Raw genomic sequence first — 23,834 nt, forward strand, 5'->3', positions numbered from 1 at the left:
GAATGGGCAACAGTTGCTGGAGATGGATATCTGCCTGACAAAGAGAACTTTGCAGGGCTATCTCTCTTTCCAAACTCAGGAGAATGAGTCTTTGGGGTAAATAAAACTTACCCAAACCTTAAAAGAAAAGAAGGGCCCAGACAACAGGCCTCTTTGTTTTAATCTTTTGTGTTAATTATTATGCATCTTTAGGTGAATTAACAAAACTTTGCCTTGAAGAAGGTGTTTTAAGTCACTTTATTTGGATCCTCGTAATTGTAATAGTCTCCCCGAAGAAAAGGGCATACAGACACCAAATACAGTGGAGCCTACTGTGTTATAAAAGTTGGTGAACAGAGAACCTGCACCCCAGAGATCCTGTCTAAGGATTATAGGATCCCTTGCTTCCCCAAGAGAGGTATCCACTTGAGAAGGACTAAAAGAAGTCTAAATGTGCAGCTTGCCCTGCAACCATAACAGAATCCTTTAATTCCTACAACTCTCCTCAAATTAATCGTTAACAAAAGAATAAATATTTTTCAAACTCTAAACAAATATCATAGGACTAGCAAGACTTGAGATCAATGTCATTGCTTGATCACTCAGGGTATGTCTACACTACCCTCCTAATTCGAAATAGGAGGGTAATGTAGGCATACCGCAATTGCAAATGAAGCCCGGGATTTGAATTTCCCGGGCTTCATTTGCATAAAGCCAGCCGGCGCCATTTTTAAATGCCGGCAGTTCGAACCCCGTGCCGCGCGGCTACACGCGGCACGGAGTAGCTAGTTCGGATTAGGCTTCTAATCCGAACTAGCTGTACTCCTCGTGGAATTAGGAGGGTAGTGTAGACATACCCTCACAGACTTTGGTTGCATTGTAAGCTCTTCATGGCAGGGATCTCTTTTTTATACATTGGGGTTATAGTCCATGACTGGAACTCCTAGGTGCTACCACTATGAAATAATAAATAATAATAATCATCCTGCACTGCATCTGTATATTTTCTATTTGGATAATAAAGTTTTCTGGACAGGGTTCTTATTGCCTTTCTGGCTGAAAAACTCCCAACACCATGTTGGCACAATTAAATAAATGTATACAAAACCCACTATGTTGAAAGAATGCTGAGGTTGGGAAGACAAGCACTCAAATGTTAGGCTATTGAACAATAACGGTGGCCATGCCCCAGCACACACATATTAATTACTTGATCATATGCCATTTTTATCACATTACACCTGTCTCACTAAGTATATGGGATGGATAGCACTCTTTGAATGGACAGACATTCATATTTATTTTTATCTTCTTCACTGAGTAATTTACACCATCCAATTACACCATCCAGTTCCTGTGTGGAATACAGAATTATTAATTTCCTTGTGAACTTTTCCATGCTGCTCATCCCTATGGCATAGGAATACTTCACAAAAATTAATTCATTATATGTATAACACCCCTGTAAGGTAGGGTAGCATTACCATCAGCTGGGGAACTGAGACACAAGGTATTAAGGCCAAAACTATTGAGTGTCCACTGAATTTGCTCAACTTGAGATCCAGTGGCATGTGTATAGAGTTTATATGTTCAAATCAGCTCTCACTGACATCAGTTGCATTTCTGAGTACTCAGCTCATTTGCAAATCAGAACCCAGGATCTCAAGCTGGGCACCCATTAAGTGAGGATTAAACAATTAGTGGACAACTGTGAAAAGTTTGGTGTTAGTGACTTGCCCATCAGCACATAGGAACGTCCTGGCAGAATCAAGAACAGAAGCTAATTCTCTAGGCCAGGGTATCATTCAGCTGCCTAAAACGAGCAACTCAGCAACTTTTCCAAAGAGGTGTTCTGAGATTTAACTTATTCTCTTCTGTTTACAGGTCTGTGTGCTGTTGATACTTTTTAAAATCAGTAATAGTTCTACTTACAGCAGCTTCATTAATAAATAAAGATGCAGATCTTACCATTTTATTAACACAGGATTTTAAAAAAACATTAGGATCAGAGGTTTAGATATCTGCAACACTCCACAAAAATTCTGTTGAAAGAATCTTTTTCTTTCTTACTTTGGGATACACAGGCTTAATTCTTGGCTCCATCACAACTTCTTGAGTGAGCTCAGGTAAGCCCACAAATGTACATCTACACTACAGCTGGAAGTGCAAGTTGCAGCTCAAGAAGACAGGCACACACTACCTTTACATCCAGCACACACCATACGATCCATCATCTATAGCCAAGCCCTTCGATACAACCGCATCTGCTCTAATCCCACAGACAGAGACCAGAAACTTCAGGATCTCTACCAAGCATTTATAAACCTCAACTACCCACCTGGAGAAATAAAAAAGCAAATTGAAAGAGCCAAACGAATACCTAGAAACCATCTACTACAAGACAGACCCAAGAAAACCAACAATAGAACACCACTTGTCATCACCTACAGCTCCCAACTTATACCTGTCCAACATATTATCAATAGATTACAGCCTATACTGGAACAGGACACTAAACTCCAAGAAGCTCTGGGAGACAGACCCATAGTCTCCTATAGACAACCACCTAACCTCAAGATGATTCTTACCAACAACCACAGGACATACCACACTAATACCAACCCTGGTACTTTCCCTTGCAACAAACCCCGCTGCCAGCTTTGTCCACATATTCACTCTGCTGACACCATTATTGGGCCTAACCAAGATCAAGAATACATATTCCTGCGCCTCCAGAAATATAATCTATGCTATCATGTGCCGAAAGTGTCCGTCTGCTATGTACATTGGACAAACGTCTCAGACCCTTCGCCAAAGAATCAATGCCCACAAAACAGACATTAGACAGGATCACAAAGAAAAAACAGTTGCTTGTCATTTCAACCAGAAAGGACACAGTCTCAATGACCTGCTAACCTGCATCCTACTTCAGAAGACATTCAATCTGCACTTGAAAGGGAATCCTCTGAACTGGCATTCATGCTAAAATTCGACACTCTCCGCACGGGACTTAACAAAGACCCCAACTATCTTACACATTACAAAGATAACTTCCCCAATTATCACCTTTAATACTATTAACTCACAGACATTTCCCCTTCCCCACCTCTAATATCATTAACTCACTGGCATTCACCTTCCTTCCCCCCCCTACATCCCCCTTCTGTTCTGTAATGTGATTTGTCCTTTTCATGTGTGTTCATTCTTTTAAATTGTATCCTTTGGTATATATGGTTGTGACTATTTTCCTCCATTATTTGATCTGAGGAAGTGGGTCTGGCCCACGAAAGCTCATCATCTAATAAACCATCTTGTTAGTCTTTAAAGTGCTACATAGTCCTGTATTTTGTTTCAGCTACACCAGACTAACACGGCTACATCTCTATCACTATTCTACCTTTATATGAGCTACTGCGCTGAGCGTAGGTCTGCAAATGCACTGCTGTAAGGTGTGGAGTATACACACTTCCTGGTAGCACTAAGGGGAGCTGAAGGTGCACCTGAGTTTCAGAGTGCAACACTAAGCTGGTTGAAATTTTTAAAGCTTTTTTTTTTTCTTTTAGGAAGCCGGAAAGGACTCTTTTCTAAAACAAAACTGTCTCATCCCAAACTGTCAACACAGTCAAAATGGTTCCTTGTGTAAAAAATGTCATGCCTTTTCACTAACTGAAATTTCAAAGTCTTTTATAACTAGTTAGCGCCAGTTTTTGGAGGGTCTTTTTGTAAAGGAAAAATTTCACTAACTTCTTTGGCAGAGGGGGGAAATAAAAAAGATGTAGGACATTTTGAAAAAGGGGAAAAAATAAAAAAATAGGTACATTTATCACAGTTTGAAATGAAAATTGAATTTATAAGTTAATACATGGTTTTTCCCCTCTGTGAAAACAGGTCCTCATATTTCAGCCAGTTCTGGTAAGACAGGGAAAAATCGTGAGTTATGCTTTTGTTGACAATTCCCAAAAGAGCCTTTAGCTTTTTTTTTTTTTTAAGCTCTAGAGCCAGATATACAGAGGTATTTGGGTGCTGGAAGAGGCAGATTCATGCCTAACTTGCTTTGCACTCCAGAAAACCCCAGATATCTAACTGTCATTAAAAGTTTAATGAAAAATAAATTCAATTCCCATTAGACACCTATCTGTCTCCTTAGGTGTTTGTAAATCTAAGCCATTAACACCACCTTATCTCGCTACTCTGTTTCAAGCATGGAGCAGCTCCATTTAGCAGCTGCTTGACAATGCCCTGCCTTTCCACCAATCAGCTGAACTCCCTGCCTGTGCTGGTGGCTGAGACGCTCAAGCAGCAGTGCAGGCTCCCTGATGCACAGGGCGGGGGGAGGGGCGGGACTGAGCTCCTGCCCAGGTGCCAATGAAAATCAGCTTGTGTGCCACTGATGGCATGCATGCCATAGGTTGCTGACCCCTGGCCTAAATCATCCTTTCTCTTCCTGTAATCGCCTTCACTGCACACCTTCCAAATTATTTGACACTTTACGAATGGGCCTTAACAAAGATGCTAATTATCTTACCCATTACAAAGATAGCTTCCCCAATTATCACCCCTAATATCATCTCATAGACACTAACCTCCGCCCTCATCCCCCCTCTGTTCTAAAATCTGATTTCTCAGTTTTATATGTGTTCGTTTTTTTTATTGTATCCCTTTGGTCATGCCAATTTTCTTCCACAATTTGATCTGAGGAAGTGGGTCTGGCCCACAAAAGCTCATCACCTAATAAGTCATCTTGTTAGTCTTTAAAGTGCTGCATAGTCCTGTCTTTTGTTTCTACAACAAATAAGGCAGAGATCTTATAGGCAGCTCATTCTACAGAATATTGGTTCAGCCTCTGCACATACCTATCCTGAACACTGAATGAGGCAGGGATCCTGTGGAAAAGCAGCATGTAATAATGTAATTAAAATCTGTAGCAGAACATGTGTACAAGGGAGCTGAATTAAACTTGCATGGGCAACCTGAAGTCTGGCATTTCCTAACTTTGGCGTGACTGACAAACAAAATGTTCTTTTGTTCTTTAAGTATTTCTGCTGTAATTTTCTAGAACACTGAAAAAACATTCTATCGTGGAACCATTTTGATCTGCCACATGGAGCATGAAAAGGGCTGGATTTAAACTGATCCATAAGCAGAGAGCTCTGCCACTTGAGCTAATGATGAACAAGCCAGTGGCAGCAATAGCCTGCTTATTCTATATATGGACCAGCCACTTACGGCTGAAACATTTTACCAGTAATTTTCACAACTACTCATTCACGGCACAACAATGGTAAATCTTGGGCTCTACTTCATATTCCGGAAGGGCATGTGTCTACAGTTTCATTCTGTCCCCTCAGCCTATCACCTCCTGAATCCTCAACCTCTCTCTCCTCCCTTCCAAACACCCGTGGAAGCCCTCACTGTCTTCCTCATTCTCCTACTATTTCAGGGCCAACAGAGGGAGCAATGAGAACACAGGAGTGAGTGTCCCTGCTATGCCTGGTTCCACTGCATTCCTTGGCAGCTGGGAAGAGCAATTGCAAAGGAAGTTTGGCACTGCTGGGATGGAGCATGCCCAACAAAGATAGTGTATCTGGAGAATGTAGCTGCCAAACTAACACTAGTTACTAGTAAGCATCTGTGAATTGCAATTTTGTAAATACTTATAACCTGGCCAGCTTTGGGTAGATTTTCATGGAGACAGCAAAAAAGCACATCCCGGGCACTAGGAAGAATATCTTGGCAAATTTTGGTCCCTGATCCAAAACATGGAGGTACTAGAGCGTCCCATATAAAACTGGATTTTTATTATTGGAAAAATATGATATTTTCCCTAAACATTGTTCTCAGAGATACAGCTAAAGTGAAACTTTCAATAAAAAAGAAAATAAAAAACAGCCAGAGGCAGACGCGACTCAGCATGGAAAATATCAGCCCAAACTGTTAAAGTTTGGTAAAGTTATAATGGAAAATGGTTCAGCAATCTTAACTATGTGAGATGCTGCTGCCAGCTCAGTCTATAATTAATGGTAAGAAACTAGATTGAGGTCATATGAGAAAGTGTTTTTGGTATTCTTATCATAACAGCAGATGTATTTGACCATGTCACACTACCTCAACCAGCGTAATTCAAGGTCTCAGCCCGAGGGAGACTGTAGACTAAGTTAAGAGAGGCTGATAAGTAATTGTTCAGAACTAAGTACATTATGTACAGCTTGGCTGAATGTCTACGTAGGACATGTCTACAAGAGATTTATATAAATATTTCAGAATAGTTTTCTGAGAACCATCACTTCTCCCTTTCCCAATTTACCTACTTTTACTGAGTGCAGCAAGTATAAAGTTGCTGCTCTCTCTGCTACTGGTTGATTTACATCACTGGTATTCCTATAAAGCTCTACACCATACACTCTACATTAATAGTTAACAATAAAAAAAAGATATTGTATAGAACGTGAGACATACTCTGATGTAGGCAATGGATCCTCCTGGAAATAGGGATCCTGCAAAGCCTGCTCTGAGGTAATTCTCTTCGTAGGATCCATGGTAAGAAGCTTTTGAAGCTGTGTAATGGAACATTGCAAATAGTAAACAACTTATGAAACTCTTATTTTTCAAACTAAGGCTTGTATGCCCCACTTACGTCAAAATCTGGTAAACTACAAATGGCTCATTCAGGAAACAAAAGTAAGAATTTCATGCACAGCAACACTTCTGTCTTCTATAATGCACATCAACTGAAAATATTGTAACTAAGTTTTGCTGACATGATAAATAAAGCTAACTGGGCTAGATTTTTCAGTGCAGTGTGTGCCATCTTGAACTAGTGAAATTAAGTGGCTCTAAATTCAGTGCAATCGTGCATGAAGAATCAGCCCAATATAAGAGTGATTTTCTGGCTAGCATGCAGATAGGATAAGAGTTCTTATGTCACTCCCTACTTTGGCATAGTGGGGGGAAAAGGCATAGAGGAAAGTGGGTGTGACCAAAATTTTGCACTGCCTTACCCTTTGGTGCTATTTGTAAACAATTTATGGAAATGCTGCTTTAAAGGAGCTGTAACTCAGTGCATGGGGACTGGGCCTACACAAAGGCTGCATCCAGATCAGAGTGCAAAGATGGTCTTTATGCTACTATTTTGTACACACCTACGGCCTATTCTCTGAGCAGATGAGCTACACTAGTAGTACAAGGGTAGACTCTGCTCCTAAATGAGACACAAAAGATTTTATGCCTGATCTTTCTCTCTCACTGATGATAACATTAAGGAGGTAATTTGCTCAGCCCCTTGCAGATAAATGTCCAACACAAGAGACTGGCTTTGGAGTAAATTTGCAAGGTTTTTAGGATTTTATTGGACTTTTCTATATTAAATAGGGATGTAAACAAGTTGTCAAATATATGATTAACCAATAATCCGAGGCTTATTGATTAATCTTCTTGACTACTTGCATTTCTCCCCCTCTCCCCAATCCCCGTAGACCGGCTGCTGCCAGACCAGTCTCTGTCTGCAGCAGGCCCAGGATCACCTCAGACAAAGGCTGCTTTGTGGGTGGCAGAGCAGCCTCTGTTCGCAGGGAGCTTGTACCTCCCACCGTGGACAGGGGCTGCTGCCGCCCTGTGCTGCTGCCTCTGTTTCAGAGGTAGCAGCGTGGGGCGGCAGGCAGCCGGTCTGCACAGGGTGCTGGTTTTTAAACTGGTTCCCCTCACAGACTGGCTCCCACCTGGCACCCTGTGCTGCTGCCTCTGATATAGAGGCAGCAGTGCAGGGTGGTAGAGGGCTCTCTGGGAGTGGGGCTGGAGCATACTGGCTGCTAGCTCCACCCCCATGGACTACAGAATAGTCGAGTAACCGATAGAAATTAATGTAGTTACTTGACTATTCAATTAACTAATATCTAACATCCCTAATATTGAATAGCAAAGAACTAAAGAGAGCATTTATCCTTTAAAAGGCCAGGTGATCCCCCTCTCTCTCTCCCACCAATACATGCATAATTCACAAACAGATATGATATAACTATGCAGAGGGATTACTTCACCAGTCTCAGAAAAGCAGCCAATTCTGGGGTGAAATGCAGAAGCTTCTTAATAACATATAAAGATACCAGACAATGGCAAATTTGTTAACAAATTTGAAAGTCCTGGTTGTAATTATCATTTATATTTTTAAAATTCATGTAAAATGTACAGGAAAGAGAAATAAAACAGTTTTAATATTACAATTATATTTCAAAGCAAAATAATCCTTAATAGCACAGTGAAGTACATACCAAAAGAAAAACTTTACTGTCAGGCTTGACTTTGTGTTTCTCCATGTATTTTATGAGGCTACTATTGGCATACCTGAAAAATTGTAAACACATTTCAAAAACAGCATATTGCAGGCTTATGGCACTGCACAAAGCAATAGAGAAAGTGCATAGTAGTTCAAAGGACACATTTTGTATTAAATTTGTTAACAGAAATAATATTTTATATGTATCTTGCAATACACACTATTTCTGAAGTGTGAATGTTTGTCCCTGCTTTTCAGTATTTCAGTATTCAGTATTTTCTAAACTGCTTGTACAGTAGTACAATGAAATGCACCATTTTGATGGTACATGGCTGAGGTCTTGTTAGTAGCACATAGCCGTAAGAAATGCTGTGGAGAGGGCAGAGTTGCACTATCCTACTAGGAGCTATTCTACCAGATAGGCACAATGGCTCCAACAGTGTAGCCACTGCATTATCATTTGCCATTTGAGAATCCGTGGCAACCATTCCCTTCAGTTGGCAGAGAAACAATTTTGTCCCCTTTTCCAACATGAGCCATGAGCCATATGAAGTCTTTGCACTTCCTCAGCTCAAACATTCACTTTAACAGTAATCAGACATAGAAGGTTCGTCTTATATAAACCGATGCACAGAGGCATCAAGAGGCGTGCTAAAGGTAACCCAGAAAGTCCAGGGCAGAGCTGAAAACAGTGCTTAATTTCCTGGACCCCGGCCTGTACCTTGCTCTGGATTGTGTTGCTCCTTGCACTATTTCCCTTCCTTGTCTACCAGTGCAGTGGACAATCTGACTTACTCAAGAAAACTTCATGCCAACATTAAAAGATGGACACGAGCATTCTTTTAAAATCCAACTAATATTCTGTCTTGTATTGACTTTGGAATAAGATTATTTAAACTGATCTCTAGCGCTGAGTTCTGTATATCTATTACAAGCAGTTATTAATGGCTTTCTGTTGTATAATCACTTACGTTGTTCTCCTAAAGTCTTTTTGAAGTGTGGGATATTCTGGCATCTTCCTTATGTCTTCCCAGTCTTTATCTTGGAATAGATAAAGCGATTAGACAGTTTAAAGTGCAGATTAAGTAATATGATGTACATACATTGTAATATTTGTCTGACATTTTATGTTAGTTGTTCCATATTGTTATGCCACAAGTCCCACTACTTTCTTGGGCAGAGACTCCACATCCATCATACTGCCAGCTTTCATAAAGCTATTGAGCTAGTAATTTCCTTTAAGCCAAAACCCAACTCAAAGAGTTTATTCATGACCTTTTATTGAACGTAAATTACCTGCTGGGAATCCCATTACACTAAAAATGCGATCTAGCTGATCGTGATGAAAAGGATTGCTTGTTTTGATGTCTTCCTGACGACAGTGAAAAATAGGTTCTGAAGTCAATAGCTCAGCAAATATACACCCAATTGCCCATATATCTAGAAAAGACGGAAGATAATTCATGTGAATTGACCATATTCCATCAGCCTGATTTCTATTTTACACAGTACATAAACAATACCTCACATGGAAATTCATTACAATAATTTAAAACATGCAGTAACTTCACACACAAGAAATGGAATAACTGCATCACCACTTTTTAGGTTACAAGCAAAATCTAACAAACACTCTTCTATATTCTATCTGAAGTTGGACTTTGGCAATCTAATACAGCATAGCAATATATTCAGTTATAGCAGAAGCCCTCCCAATCTCTGCTGGTAATTTAATCTTCAAGACATTCAAGTAATTATCAAAACCAGAACATATTTCTCCAAAAAGAACAGACTGAAATAAGATCTCTAATAGATTCTCGAATGCAGTTCCTTCAACACAATCAAATATACTGATAAGGAAAAATTATAACAGTTTATGTGTCTGGGTAAGCAGTGCAGATTAGATAAAATGAAAAGAGCAAGATCCAAATTTTAGCTAAAGAAGAACACAGAATACAGCTCTCTCAACCAATTAAAAAGACTCATACATGCACGGTAATGCATACTGGAACCACTTAACAACAGTGTAATCTATAGTAGCTTGATAGCAAGTGCATTAATGAACAGCACAATAGATCAGTTGAGTGAAAGCAAATTCTAGTAACATTTATTTGATACAAAAAGATTTTGTGTTCTGTTACCTTAACATGCTATTCAAAATAAAATCTACCTAAATAGCAGTTTCACTTGCATTACATAAATCTATAGATTATGTGTGATCTAACTCCACTAACAGCAATCATAGAGTTCTGTATTACAACAGTTGCATAATGCTGAGCACCCTTAAAATGTAAAATAGTCCAGCAAAGAGCTTAAGGGTGCAGAAAAAATACTGGCTGCTGAATTATGCACCACCAGAAAAATAATTTTTAATGAGAGAGACTCAAGCTCATAGAATCAAAAGATAAAAAATAAAATTTCATCTATGTTGTGTGGACTACATTCTTAAAGAGTATCTGATCCCTTTAAAAAGGAAAAACAATTTTCCTATAGAATTATAGAAGTCACAGATAATGAAACAGTGTTAGATCATCTAGGCCATGCAACAATACTTCTTGTCAATGACTCTCATAAGTATCCTGTGGCTGTGTCTACACTGGGCCACTTATTCCGGAAAATCAGCCGCTTTTCCGGAATAAGCTGCGAGCTGTCTACACTGGCCCTTGAATTTCCGGAAAAGCAACGAGGCTCTACTGTACAAAATCAGCCGCTATTCCGGAAAAACTATTCTGCTCCCGCTCGGGCATAAGTCCTTATTCCAGAACACTGTTCCGGAAAAGGGCCAGTGTAGACAGACCAGTAGTCTTTTCCGGAAAAGCGCGTCTACATTGGCCACAGACGCTTTTCTGGAAAAAGGGCTTTTCCGGAAAAGCAGCCTGCCAATGTAGATGCTCCTTTTCTGGAAAAACTGAAAACGGAATAGTATTCCGTTTTAAGCATTTCCGGAAATTCATGCCAGTGTAGACACAGCCTTTGTGTTATTTTTTCCAGTTAATTTTCAGTATCCCAAATTTCTCCACTTTCTTTGAGAAACATCATTTTACAAGTCAACCTCTTATCAGACATTTTCATGATGATCAGCTTAATTTCATCCCATTACTTCTATACATATTTAGGTAATATTCTCAGATGTTGTCTTGCTTTGATTTTATTGTTAGAGATAATTGTGTGAAATTAACATATTTTGTTCTAAAGATTTTATCTCCTTCTGCAGCATGGGCAGCCCGGTATTTACATAATAACAGTCAAGTGAAAAGACTTAATCATTCAGTCTTACATGAGATGTTTAACTTCTTTCACTCAATGTATAATATTCAACTAGTCATCTTCTGGAGACAAAAATGAGCTGGAAAACCTGCTCCAGTATGGCATGTTAAACTTTGGAAGCCTCACGAATTAGCCTATGAATGAGGCTAGTTTCAAGTATCATGGGGGATGGTTTCAAGTATCCTGGGTCTTTATGATATAGATTAAACAGAGAAACTACATTTCTCTATCCTCCTGGCTTCACGAAAGTTGCTACAACAATAAGTGGATTTTTCTTCTATTTTTTTTTAAACACACACAGACTGTAAACTCAAAATTTCAGGTTAATGTTTCATTTGCTCAAGGAATGGATTACTAAGCAATATGATAGTACTTTATGTTGCCTTTCAGTCATTATATTATTTAATATGTGCAGCTCATATGCCTCTTGCTGGATTCCCTTCAAAATGTCAAGATATTATAAAAATATCCTCAGACTATTTATTAAATTATAGATAAACTGTAACTTTCATTTTCTATAGAATCACAGATTTACAAGATAGAAAAGGCATCATGAATTGCAATCCAAGTAGGTCAGAATTTTCTCTATGCTAATCCTTAACTTCTGTGTAACCTGCTCTAAAATATTCCTTGGCAGATATTACTACAACTTCTTAATTTCCCTAACCGCTAGGCAGAGTCCATTAAAATCAACTATTAAAAAAATCAGATTTTTAAAAATATAAATTAGATTTTCTAATTTAAATTAAACATTTAAAAAACAAATATAAGTAAATCTGAAATAATGACAAGTTACATTAAGATCTAAATTTACCATAATCTTTAAGAAATAAGCAACAACATGTTTGCTGCCAACTTTCAAAGAAAGTCAAACCACTGAATTGGAAAAAGTCATTAACTTAAGCACCTGAACCATCCTGGTTTACTGAAGTGCTAAACTAGCTTTTGAAATCAGTAGCCTTTTCTGCAGGTGCAGAAATAATTTTTTTGTTTTAGTTTATTCCACTAATTCAGTCCAATGACCAATTTATTCAAAGTTAAGAAAATTTATTTTCTTCTTTTAATATATAAGTAAATCACATAGGCCAGGATCAAATCTATGCCTTCTAAAATATTGAAAGCATGGTCACCAGACAAAATCATTCAATTAACTACCGTATTTTCCGGCATATAAGACGACTTTTGATGCTAAAAAACATCCCCCAAAAATCGGGGGTCGTCTTATACGCCGGGTATACAGGCGGCGGGGCAGCCTGGGATGCCCCACCGCCGGCTTCCCCCGAGGCTTTGCAAAGCCGCGGAGGGGCTCCAGCGGCAGGGCAGCCCAGGTGTGCCTGGGATGCCCGGCCGCCGGCTTCCCCCGAGGCTTTTCAAAGCCGCGGAGGGGCTCCGGCAGCGGCTTCCCCCGAGGCTTTAGATCTGATTTTTCACTTCCAGTCTGAAGGCACAACATTACAGTTTAACAAGATGTTTGGGTGGCATGTACAATTCTGTTCTTATGAGGTTAACTTCATGTGACATTAAGATGGAAATCGGTATCTAATTTCTCTCACATATTCCAATGCATCTGTTTTAATAAACTATGACACTTCTCTGCCATCAGTTTCAAGTTTTAAAATGGCAGTAAATTATTCAGTCACTCTAAGGACAGAAAATATTTCTTTCTTGGGGGAATGAGTCGTAAGAAAAATGGGTGCAATATGCTTTCATAGCTCGTTTCAACTCACAGTGAACCTAACGATTGACTTTCTATTGACTTCACTGAGAATTAGATAAAGCTTTTAATACCTCAACTGCTATATCAGCTTCATGGGAAAGGAGGGATTAAGGAGATATCTTACCTCTCAGAAAGCACAAACACCAAGAGAAGGGCTTTATCTTCTTTCTATGCATAGTGGTTTGCTTTGCAATATTTTACTGTCTGTGTTACCAACGGGTTCAATCTTACATTAATTTGTTGTATTACATATGAGATACTAAGAGTGTCTCTTGCATTCTTATATGTAACTAAATTGGCTGGTGTATGAAAGCATTAGTGCCAGCAAAGCGGCAATCCCATCCATATTTTGAGAATGAGGTAGTCATCTGGAGGCAGGAGCCTGCAATGCAGTGGTGAGAGATATTTGATATTGCTGTAATCACATTTGAATTTCAAATTAATGGAAGTTAAAATCTCTCAGCACCAGAGTTTTGTACTCATAGGATATGTCTAAACTACATGGCTCCGTCGACGGAGCCATGTAGATTTGTTTGTTCGGCAAAGGGAAATGAAGCTGCGATTTAAATAATCGCGGCTTCATTTAAATTTAAATGGCTGCCCTGCTCTGCCGATCAGCTGTTTGTCAGCAGATCGGGGCAGTCTGGACGCTCCCCTGCCGACATGAAAGCCCTTTATCGACCTCCCCGGTAAACCTCATCCTACAAGACATAACAGGGAGGTCGATAAAGGGCTTTCAGGTCAGCGCAGGAGCGTCCAGACTTGCGCGCTGAGTCGACAAACAGCTGATAAGCCCTTTGTCGGCTCAGCGCGGCAGCCATTTAAATTTAAATGAAGCCGCGATTATTTAAATCGCGGCTTCATTTCCCTTTGCCGATCAGCCTAATCTACATGGCTCCATTGATGGAGCCATGTAGTTTAGACACACCCTTAGATAACTTTAAAGATTGGCACAAATCAACTTTGATCAAGTGCTGATATTTAGACTACTACTATGTAAACTTCAGTAGTTGAATTCTTTAAACAAATGTGTTTATTATTGTAATGATGAGCTGGAGGAATCATTTGCAGGAACCCCTCTGTTAACTGATGCAAACTTGGCTTTCTAAAAGAGAATCTTTTTATTCAAATATAAGGTTTCAGCCCACTTCCTTGTAAAGGGTACTTTGAAAACATAAGTGATAACAGATTTCTGAGACTAACAGAAATTTACAGTTGGGACCCATTTCATAGAATCATGGAAGATTAGAGTTGAAAGAGACATCAAGTGGCTATCTAGTCTAACTCCTTGCTCAAAGCAGGACCAAGTCCAACTAAATTATCCGAGCCATGGCTTTGTCAAGCCTTGCCTTAAAAACCTCTAAGGATGGAGATTCCACCACCTCTCAAGGCAACCATTCCAGTGCTCCCATCACCACCCTCCGAGTGAAATAGTTTATCCTAATATCCGACCTAGACTTTCTCCACAGCAACTTGAGACCATTGCTGTTATCTGCTGCCACTGAAAACAGCCTAGCTCCAACGTCTTTGGAACCCCCTTTCACGTAGGTGAAGGCTGCTATCAAATCCCCTCTCACTCTTCTCTTCTGCTGACTAAATAAGCTTAGTTCCTTCAGCCTTTCCTCATAAGGTATATATCCCCAGCCCCTTAATCATTTTGTGGCCCTCTACTTGGCTGTGTCTAATTTACCCACAACATTTCTATAGTGGGGAGGAGGAACTAGACACAATACTCCAGAAGTGGCTTCACCATTGCCAAATAGAGGGCAATAATCTGAGATGAAAATTCATAGTTCTGTCTTTAAATTGTAGATTTTCAATTACCATATCTTGCTGGTAAATGCAGTTACCACCTTACAAAGTTATGACACTATTTCCTTCTAGATAGTGCCATTCACTTGAATTTTATTGCCAAAACATATTAATTGACCCAACTCTTGGAGCGACTTAGGAACATACTGGCATTTTAAAACTTGAAGCTGATGGCACTGGAATATGAGAGAGAAATTAGATACTGATTTCCATCTTAATTTCATATGAAGTTAAACTCATATGAAGTTCTCCTTATGATTTTATCACTTGTACTGCAAACCAATTGTAAAATCACAAATATAAGACTATTTCTTTGGGAAAAGAGGAAAGGAGGAGCTGGAAAAATACAGTTGCTTCATAAAAGTATAGGAACAGATTTTGCCACCTTCATGCCAATAAAGAGAAATGGGGCTAAGTTAGAGCTGCATGGGAAATAATGTTTAATTTCCTGATTTCCTTTTTAAACATGTTATAGTCTGAATCTGCCATGAAATATATTTCTTTGTTGTATATCTTTGTTTCAGTGGCTACCTGCTGCAAGGCGATCTAGGAGCAAAGGGCCAATTTCTACATTTATCCTAATGTAAATTCAGAAGAACTTGGTAACAGCCTGTGATGTTTTTTATAGATTTGCAACTACATAACTGACAGTCCCCTCTGCTTTTTTGTTTTGTTTTTCATAATCCTAGTATTTTAGCAACAAAGAAGTGAAAGCCGCAATACAAATTTAAAACCTCGGTACACTGCAGGTAACAAACAAGTCACTGGAAAATGTAGGAAGATTATGATGATGAAACCACGGATAAAATCACTACACTTTTTCAGTGAAGTCTGGAATCAGGAAAAGCTTCAAGAATATTAGAAAAGAGGCAGTAGAGACAAAATTAAAAAAAAAAAAAAGGTAACCTGAGTGACCAGAATAACTGATGAATTATTGTACTCCTTCCATTGATATGCAGTTTGGTCATATTATGTTAAGCAGAATAAAATAAGTGGTTGAGGCAAAGCAAAGGGACAGGCTGCATTTTGATTAAGACAACCATGTTTCAACTAGATTTTCACCCTATGAATAACTATCAGAGCACTGAATGGCAAAAAATACTTCATAAACTTCATAGATTTTAAGAATATTTGACAGCTTCTATCCTAGTTTATTCTGGAATATTTTGAAGAGAATGTTATGCCAACAGAAATAATTAACATAATTAAGGCTCTAGAGCAAGGTACACCTGCCTATTTAAAGTAAATACAGACTGGAGTAAATAGGTTAATACTGGTGTCAAACAAAGACACCTCACCTCGTCTCTTTGGTGTTGCCATGGAATACATTATGAAAAAAAGTGCGAACATGCAATTAGGGTTTCCAGTTTTGGCTGGGTGTATTCCTGGAGGATTCATCACATGCATAATCTTTAATTCCTGCAACACAAGCATCTCATAGCTTAGCAACAGTTTAGCAGAAGAGCTTTTGCTGATGACACAGCTTATCTGGATGACCACTCAAACAACATGCAAGCAAAGTCCAAAAGGCTATACAACATTGCAAAATACAGGATTAATATAGGCTCCCAACTCAAGCTTTATGTTAGAAGGCATGCATTTGATCATTTTATTAGAAAGAATTAGGTGTCATAGTCCATGGAAAAAAAATCTTGAATTATGATTTGAAAGGGGTAGGCAGGCAGACAGGTACAGAAGGATGGCAGAGGGTAAGAATCTATCATGCATTGTGAGGAAATAGGACAGGGCATCAGAAATTACTAGAACCTGAGGAGCACAGAGACCAAGCTGAGGAAAACAACATTTTCAGATTGGAGAGATATGTACAGGGCTGAAGGGAAGTAAATCAGAGATAAATCCGCAAAGGAAATGTGAGGACAAACAGAAACATAGTTTGTACCAATCTCAAATGCCCAGAAAGGCACTAAAGATGTCTGAGGGAAAGTCTACACTACAGTAGGGATGCAAGTGGCTAGTCGAGTAGCACTGTATTAGAGACAACAAGGGGGGATGGAAGCAAGAACTAGTGCTTGGGGGGGGGGGGAGAAACAGCTTAAATCTTAAGTCCCGGCTTGCGCCAGGTCCTGGACTCATAGACTCATAGACTTTAAGGTCAGAAGAGACCATTATGATCCTCTAGTCTGACCCCCTGCACAATGCAGGCCACAGAATCTTACTCACCCACTCCTGGAATAATCCTCTCACCTAAATCTCAGATATTGAAGCCTTCAAATAGTTTAAAGCAGGCGTTTCCAAACTTTTTGACAAGGGGACCAGTAAATCCATTTACGAACTTTTGGAGGATTGGTAATGTTCATTTGCATATTTGCATATTCATTAATCAAATGATGAATATTCAAATAAGTTGTTTCTGGTCCTCCCAAAACCCCCAGTGATAGTTTTCGCAAAGCTTTTGATATGGTCACCCACAATATTCTTGCCAGCAAGTTAAGGAATATGGATTGGATAAATGGACTGTAAGACCGACAGAAAGTTGGTTAGACCAGGGTTTCCCAAACTTTTTATTTTAGTTGGAACTCTTTTTTTTTTCCAATACTGCTTTTTGCAGCCCAAAAATATAAACACATAAAAAACAAACTAAGAAAAGACCAGACATATAACATGTCTGGTATTTTCTCATTAGGTAAATTGAATTATTACTAGATGTATCAGTTTGTAGTTTTGAACTGCCTGGCTGGTAAATGTGCTCAGGCTGCATGTGTGTGTCTACCCACCAGACAGTTCGCAACTACTCGAGGGGGGACGGGACCAATAGAATCCCTGGGCCGGACTAACTCATGCTTTGTGCTTTGAGGGGGGGGGGATAACGGGGCAGCCTCCCAAGATCTACATATGGCCTTTTGTGTGCTGTGGGGTCTTTTAGAAGGCAATCATCCCAATACAGGAATATGGTTATGCCTCCTTTCCTGAGGTGGGCTGCTACCACTGACAGAACCTTTGAAAAGACTCTTGGGGCTGTTGAGAGTGCGAAGGGCAGCACTTTGTATTGAAATATCAATCGTGTTTGGTGAATCTCAGAAAATGTATGTGGGACGGATATATGAGTATGACTATGTGAAAATATGCATCCTGGGGGTCGAGGGTGGACAGACAGTCTCTCCCTTCTCTAAGGCAGGAATGATGGTGGCTAGAGTTACTATTTTGAGTCACTGGTAACATACAAAGCAGTTGAGTTTTTGAAGATCCAGAATCGGCCTCCAACCCCCTGACTTCTTGATTGTAAGGAAGTAGTGGGAGTAGAAACCCCTCCCTCTGTGCTCTGCCAGGACCTCTTCTGCTGTTCCTAGTTACAAGAGGTGTTGAGCCTCTTGTACGAGCACCTTATCATGAAAGGGGTCCCTGAAGAGAGATTGGGAGGGGAGTTAGTGGAGAGGGGTGGTGGTAAAGGGGATACAGTAGCTGGTCTGAATAATTTTTAGCACCTACTTATCTGTGGTGATGTTTTTCCATGCTGGATAAATGCTGCTAGCCTGCTGCCAAATAACGTGCAGGATATAGATTGCTGCCTTGGAGATGTTGGTGCTGTCTGACCCTTGACCTGATCTTCAAAATGCTTGGCGAGATGTTGACGGTTGTTGCGTCGTCAGGTGTTTGCAGGGCCGGACTAAGAGGTGGGCTAGCCGGACAGCTGCCCAGGGCGCCAACCTACTGGGGGTGCCCAGCTCCCAGCGGGCTGCAGCAGCCACCTGGGGCGGGGGCAGTGTTAACCCCCATAGCACTGGCCAGCAGCGCCTTTCCCCCCATGGCCTCAGGGCCCTGCACAGCCAGGCTCAGCCTGCCTTGGGCAGCCCCGAGCTGCGCACCATCGGCGGTGGCTGGGCCGACTGGGCAGCGCATGCGATGTGCGTCCGCCCACGCGTTGTGTGCCCGGAGGCGGGGTTGCACATCCTGGGGGTGGGCCTGTGCATGCGTCATGCACCCGGAGGCGCCAAAATGGCTCGGACCAGCCCTGGGTGTTTGTATGCGCCTGCTTTGTCTTGATCGGCGCCTGCTATCATATTGTCTCAGCTGTTGGTTGAATGGTGTAGCTTTTATATCTATGTGTAGGTCTTCCTTGTCTCTTTCTATTCATTGTTACATTTATTCCTAGGGTCTTCAGTGTGGCCACTGAGTCCTTTAACATGCGCAGCGAGGAGTTGGTGGACTCAGCGAAAATTTTCGGCCCTTCAAATGGAAGATCCTCAACCATGGACTGGACTTCTTTTGGAAAGCCAGAGTGCTAGAGCCACGAGGTACGCCTTATTACAACGGCCAGCGCTATGGACCTTGAGGCCATGGCTACTGCATCGAGCACAGCCTGTAGGGCTGTTCTAGAGATCAGTGCCCCTTCTTTCATGTTGTCTTTATACTGCTCCTTTTTATTGTCTGGAAGATCTTAAATAAAATTTGACAATTGGTTGAAAGTGTGGTGTGTGTATTTTGCCAAGAGGGCAGTGTAGTTGTCAATCCTGAGTTGAAGGCTAGTGGATGAGTAAAGGTACCGTACGTGTGGCCTGCTGTTTGCCCTTTTGGTTGACCGCCTCAACAACCAGAGAATTCGAGGCAGTGTGGCAAAATAGAAATACTGCCCCTTGCAGAGCTACATAATACTTTCGGCTGGCCCTCTTTCCAGTAGGTGGGATTGTTGCTGGTGTCTACCATAGTTTCTTTGCCGGGTCAATGAGGCCTCATTCATTGGTATTGCCAGCCTGGTTTGTGGTGAGGCATGAAGGTTGTTCGTTAGTTTGTGTTTTGTCTCAGGTGCATCTGAGATTGATATGTCCAGTATGTCACCCTTCTAAAGAGCTCTTAGAAGGCTTTGAAGTCATCCCCTGCATTGGATGATGAGGGCATAATTGTATCCTCAGGTGATAGTGATGTGTATTGTTCAGTAGGTGGGGAGTTGATTGTTCTGTCCCCCACAGTGACATTCACATCCTCCTCTTCCTCCTAGAAGATAGAGTGGTCAGGTGATTGTGAGGAGGGAGGACGAAGGCTAGCTAGGAGCCCATGATGTGCAGGGCTGCTACAGTCAATATGCTGTTCAGGGATTTGAATACAGCCAACTGGACTATATGGGTGGTGGAAACCACTGTGGCTGTTGCCACTGTTGTAGTTGCAGGAGCTTGGGTGATGAGGCTGTAGGCATGTATGTCCCTCTGGGGTCACCTTCATCAGCGAATTGGAAATTGAGCATGATGAAAATAATAGGCTCTGTCTGGAGGTGCTTGGGGTACCATCTGTCCCAAAGAGCAGCGTGCCTGGTGTTGACCTCACCCTCAGCTCCTCTTGGGAAGTAAATTGAGGCAGCTGAAGAGGAGGGGGCATAAGAAGTCCCTGTGTGGGCTGTGCCATTGGTGAGAGAAGAGGGGAGCAGCCTGGTACTGTTACTGATGGTCTTGTCAGTGCCGAGTGTCTTCTGTGTGGATTAGCACTTCTAGCCAGTACCGGCACTTTAAGCACTTTTCTCTCCCCGCATGGTGCCGCTGCGGAGCGCACTTTGCTCAGCGCCGCTGTTAGCTGCTGAAGCACTGACAGTGGCATCAGTGGTACCGCTCTTTGTGACTTTGCCAGTGCCAGGGTGAAGCCTGTGTGCTTTGCTGCTACATCTGGCTTAAAGAGGGAAAGTCGTCCATCTTTTTGGGGACTCGGCTGGTATGTGTGTCGGCCTCATTCCCTTTCTGTTTGTCCTGTGGTTTGGCAGGTGCAGGGGTAGAATTGCAGCCCTGAGTGCTTTCTTAGCAGGGATTCAGAGTGGGAATGCTTAGACTTCTGCCTGTCCTGTTCCCTGGGGCTTATCTGAGTCTTAGCCCCTTGTAGGTGAGCATCCCCAGGGGACTTCCTTGTGGGGGGTAATTCTCTGTCTCCTTTTTCAGCAGCTGTGCCAGTCTTGTCCAGCTGCATGATTTTTATGTGAAGTTGTCTGGCTTTTTGTGTCCTGTTTGAAAGTTTCAGGCAGTGAGCACACTGTCGCATGTTATGCGTATGCCCCAGGCAGCATACGCAGCATGAGTGGCTGTCAGAAATTGAAATAAACACCCTACAGGAGTCACATTTCTTAAAGCCTGGGGATCCTGGCATGTCCCGATAAGTAATCTCTGTGTTTGTTTTTTTCAGAGCTTACTGTGAGGCGTTGGTGTGTAAAACTGGGCTCCTGTGGAGTGGGGGTCGGAGGGAGAATTGCCCTGCTCCCATTCATTGTTCTTTCAGATCCTCTCTCTCTCTCTCTCTCTCTCTTTAAAGTAACTATCAGCGAAAATAATCGTAACACTAAAACTACAAAGTAACCTAAACTTAAACCATGTATCTAAGGCTAATAGATATATGGGGAGAGAGCAACTGATCTATGCAACCTAAGCCAGCGGTAGTCAGAGAACTGAGGTGGCAGCTGGCTGTGTGCGCAGAGTGATGGTGCAAGTCGTCATGTGCCAATGCTCCATGTGCACAGCCAATTGGAGGGGCACTGCTAGTAAGGATCTGCCGACCGTGGGCGCAGCAGCGCTGGTGCACCTAAGGTGGAGCACCCACAGGGACACTTCTCAAAGAAGAACGTAAGTTAGATTGACTTCAACTAACCAATATATGGACAACAGAGGAAAAATAAACATGCTGTGGAAAATTAGAAGCTATGACTATGTTATCTATCACTTTTTCATAAAATGCAAATTCAAAACCACCCAGGCAATTTTCCCTCCTGAACGATTAAGTTCTATTCAATAAATGCCTTATCTAGATCAAGAGCTATTACTAAAATATTCCATCTCTTCAGAACTATGGAACTTTAAGACAAGTTATAATTATGTTTCTCAGAAAGGCATTTCAAGATGTAGATAAAGAGTTTCCTTCTTCACCAAAGGAATGTGTCTCTAATGTGTGGTCTGCAACTGAAATGGCAACTGTCCCTGGTACATTTAGCTCACTAAGACTTCTTGGTAATTGCTCACAATTCTTGAGGCAAAATTCAAGTTTGGACTCATAAGGAGCATAAACATCACAATTATCATGCTACAAACATCAACTTGCTTTCAAACTGCATAATTCCACACCCACATATCTCTCTGTTCTATTCCACATCCCCCTTCAACCTCTTCAGTCTGCCAACAAATCTGGCCTCACCACTTCTTTCGATCTTTTCTCCTACATATGCTTCATAAAATTATAGGAACAGATTTTGCCACCTTCTGAAGGGTGCTGTCTATCTTGCTACCCCATGAGTTTGGAATATACTCTCTATCCATTCAAATCCATCCTAAAGATTCACTTCTTATGTGAGAGCCACAAAAGCTAACTCTCATCAGTTTAGTGATAGAAACGTAGCCGTGTTAGTCAGTTTAAACTGTCATTACTCCATTACAAAGCAAACAAAACTCTCCAAACTACAAGTTGATCTTCTCTAGTTTGGCACCCTTGGGACCTGACTGATGCCCAACCAGAGAATTTGCCAAACCATGGGAAGTCAATATTGTCTAGCAGCATTACCAACACTTTCACTGCTTACTGGGCTATTAGAAAACATTTAGGGGTAAATTAGAGCTAAATAACAGCACAGAACACTGGGAGCCAGGGCTGGTGGCTATAAACAAACTTCATGGGGTTCCGCAAAAGTTGGCCACACCCATGATAAGTAGACATCTAGCTAATGAAAATCATGCTCAACCACAGATTTTGCCAGACCACAGGGTGCCGGACAAGAGAGGTTCAACCTACAGTACCATCCTCTGCTATTTTTACACCGAGTCTTTATATAATTTGGTGTAAATGGTAAACACCTTTGGACAGGAACTTAGTAATCTTTTGCATAATTAAACAATAATTATTTTATACTTATTAATTCTTGAAAGCACGCTCTCTCTATATCTATATATATTTACTATATATTTGAGAGAGTTTGTCTGTCTGTCTGTTTATTCAAGAACCCCTAAAAAGTAAGATCTAGGACCACCAAATTCAGTATACAGCTTCCTCTTATCATAACTTAAAGCAAGGTAAGGGTGTGGCTGTGCCATGAAAATGGGATATAGCTGGAATGGATTGCGTCTCATAAAACTATTTAAAAAAAAAGACAGAATCATCAGGTAGGGGAAGGCTAAGGGCAACACCTCCCCTCCCGGACTGTTCCAGCCCCAAGCTTCCTTAGTGTATCTACTAGGTCAGTGGTCTTCAACCTTTTTACACCCAAGATCACTTTTTAAATCTCCGAACAGGCGAAAATCTACCGCCCTGCCCCTTCCTTGAAGCCCCGCCCCTTTCTTGAAGCCCTGCCCTCTCTATTCTCCTCCTGTCCATCATTTGCTATCCCCAGCCCTTACTTACACACTCTGATAAACAGTTTATTTTTCAGTTACGCGATGTATAAAATTAAAATCACGTGTTTATAGTTCTGAAATAAATGGTCTGTTTTGTATTCATGCTATTTAAATCTAAAATGAAGCATTTATAATTATACATTTTGTGGTGACAGAGTTCTGCGGCTGGGGGCAGTGGAGAGGGAACAGTGTGCTGGGAGGGCAGAGGACAGGGTTCTGCAGCAGGGGACAGGATGCCAGTGGGGACAGGAATAGGGACAGAGTTCTGTAGCTAGGAACAGGGGAGTGGGGACAGAATTCTGTGGCTGGGGACAAGGGAGTGGGGACAGAGTTCTGTAGCTGGGGACAGGGGAGTGGGGACAGGGGAGTGGGGATAGAGTTCAGGGAGTGGGGACAGGGGAGTGGGGATAGAGTTAGTGGAGTGGGGTGCCAGTGGAGGCAGAGTGTCCCCTGTATCTGCCTCCTCCCAGGATTCCCCCGCCCA

General features: G+C 41.4%; 1 protein-coding gene and 1 long non-coding RNA gene across 7 annotated transcripts in view; one reads left to right on the plus strand and one right to left on the minus strand.

The window, feature by feature from the left end:
- CDK19 (cyclin dependent kinase 19) overlaps positions 1–23,834 on the minus strand; it is a 189,337-nt gene that overhangs the window by 11,732 nt on the left and 153,771 nt on the right. For both annotated transcript variants that reach the window (XM_075923110.1, XM_075923111.1), the window contains 4 exons: positions 9,545–9,688; positions 9,220–9,289; positions 8,244–8,316; positions 6,436–6,533 (listed from right to left, as the gene is read on the minus strand). In XM_075923110.1, the coding sequence (XP_075779225.1) occupies positions 6,436–6,533; positions 8,244–8,316; positions 9,220–9,289; positions 9,545–9,688 (385 nt within the window). The remainder of the gene's footprint in view (positions 1–6,435; positions 6,534–8,243; positions 8,317–9,219; positions 9,290–9,544; positions 9,689–23,834) is intronic.
- LOC142827513 (uncharacterized) overlaps positions 1–23,834 on the plus strand; it is a 56,908-nt gene that overhangs the window by 10,640 nt on the left and 22,434 nt on the right. For 3 of the 5 annotated variants that reach the window (XR_012902196.1, XR_012902195.1, XR_012902194.1), the window contains exon 2: positions 19,156–19,297. This is a non-coding gene — a long non-coding RNA (uncharacterized LOC142827513). Of the gene's footprint in view, positions 1–15,733; positions 15,946–19,155; positions 19,298–21,161; positions 23,636–23,834 lie in introns of those variants that run through there. The other 2 variants (XR_012902198.1, XR_012902197.1) reach the window with 2 other exon arrangements.

Source organism: Pelodiscus sinensis, chromosome 3 (assembly GCF_049634645.1).
Source record: "Pelodiscus sinensis isolate JC-2024 chromosome 3, ASM4963464v1, whole genome shotgun sequence".
NCBI lineage: Eukaryota > Metazoa > Chordata > Testudines > Trionychidae > Pelodiscus > Pelodiscus sinensis.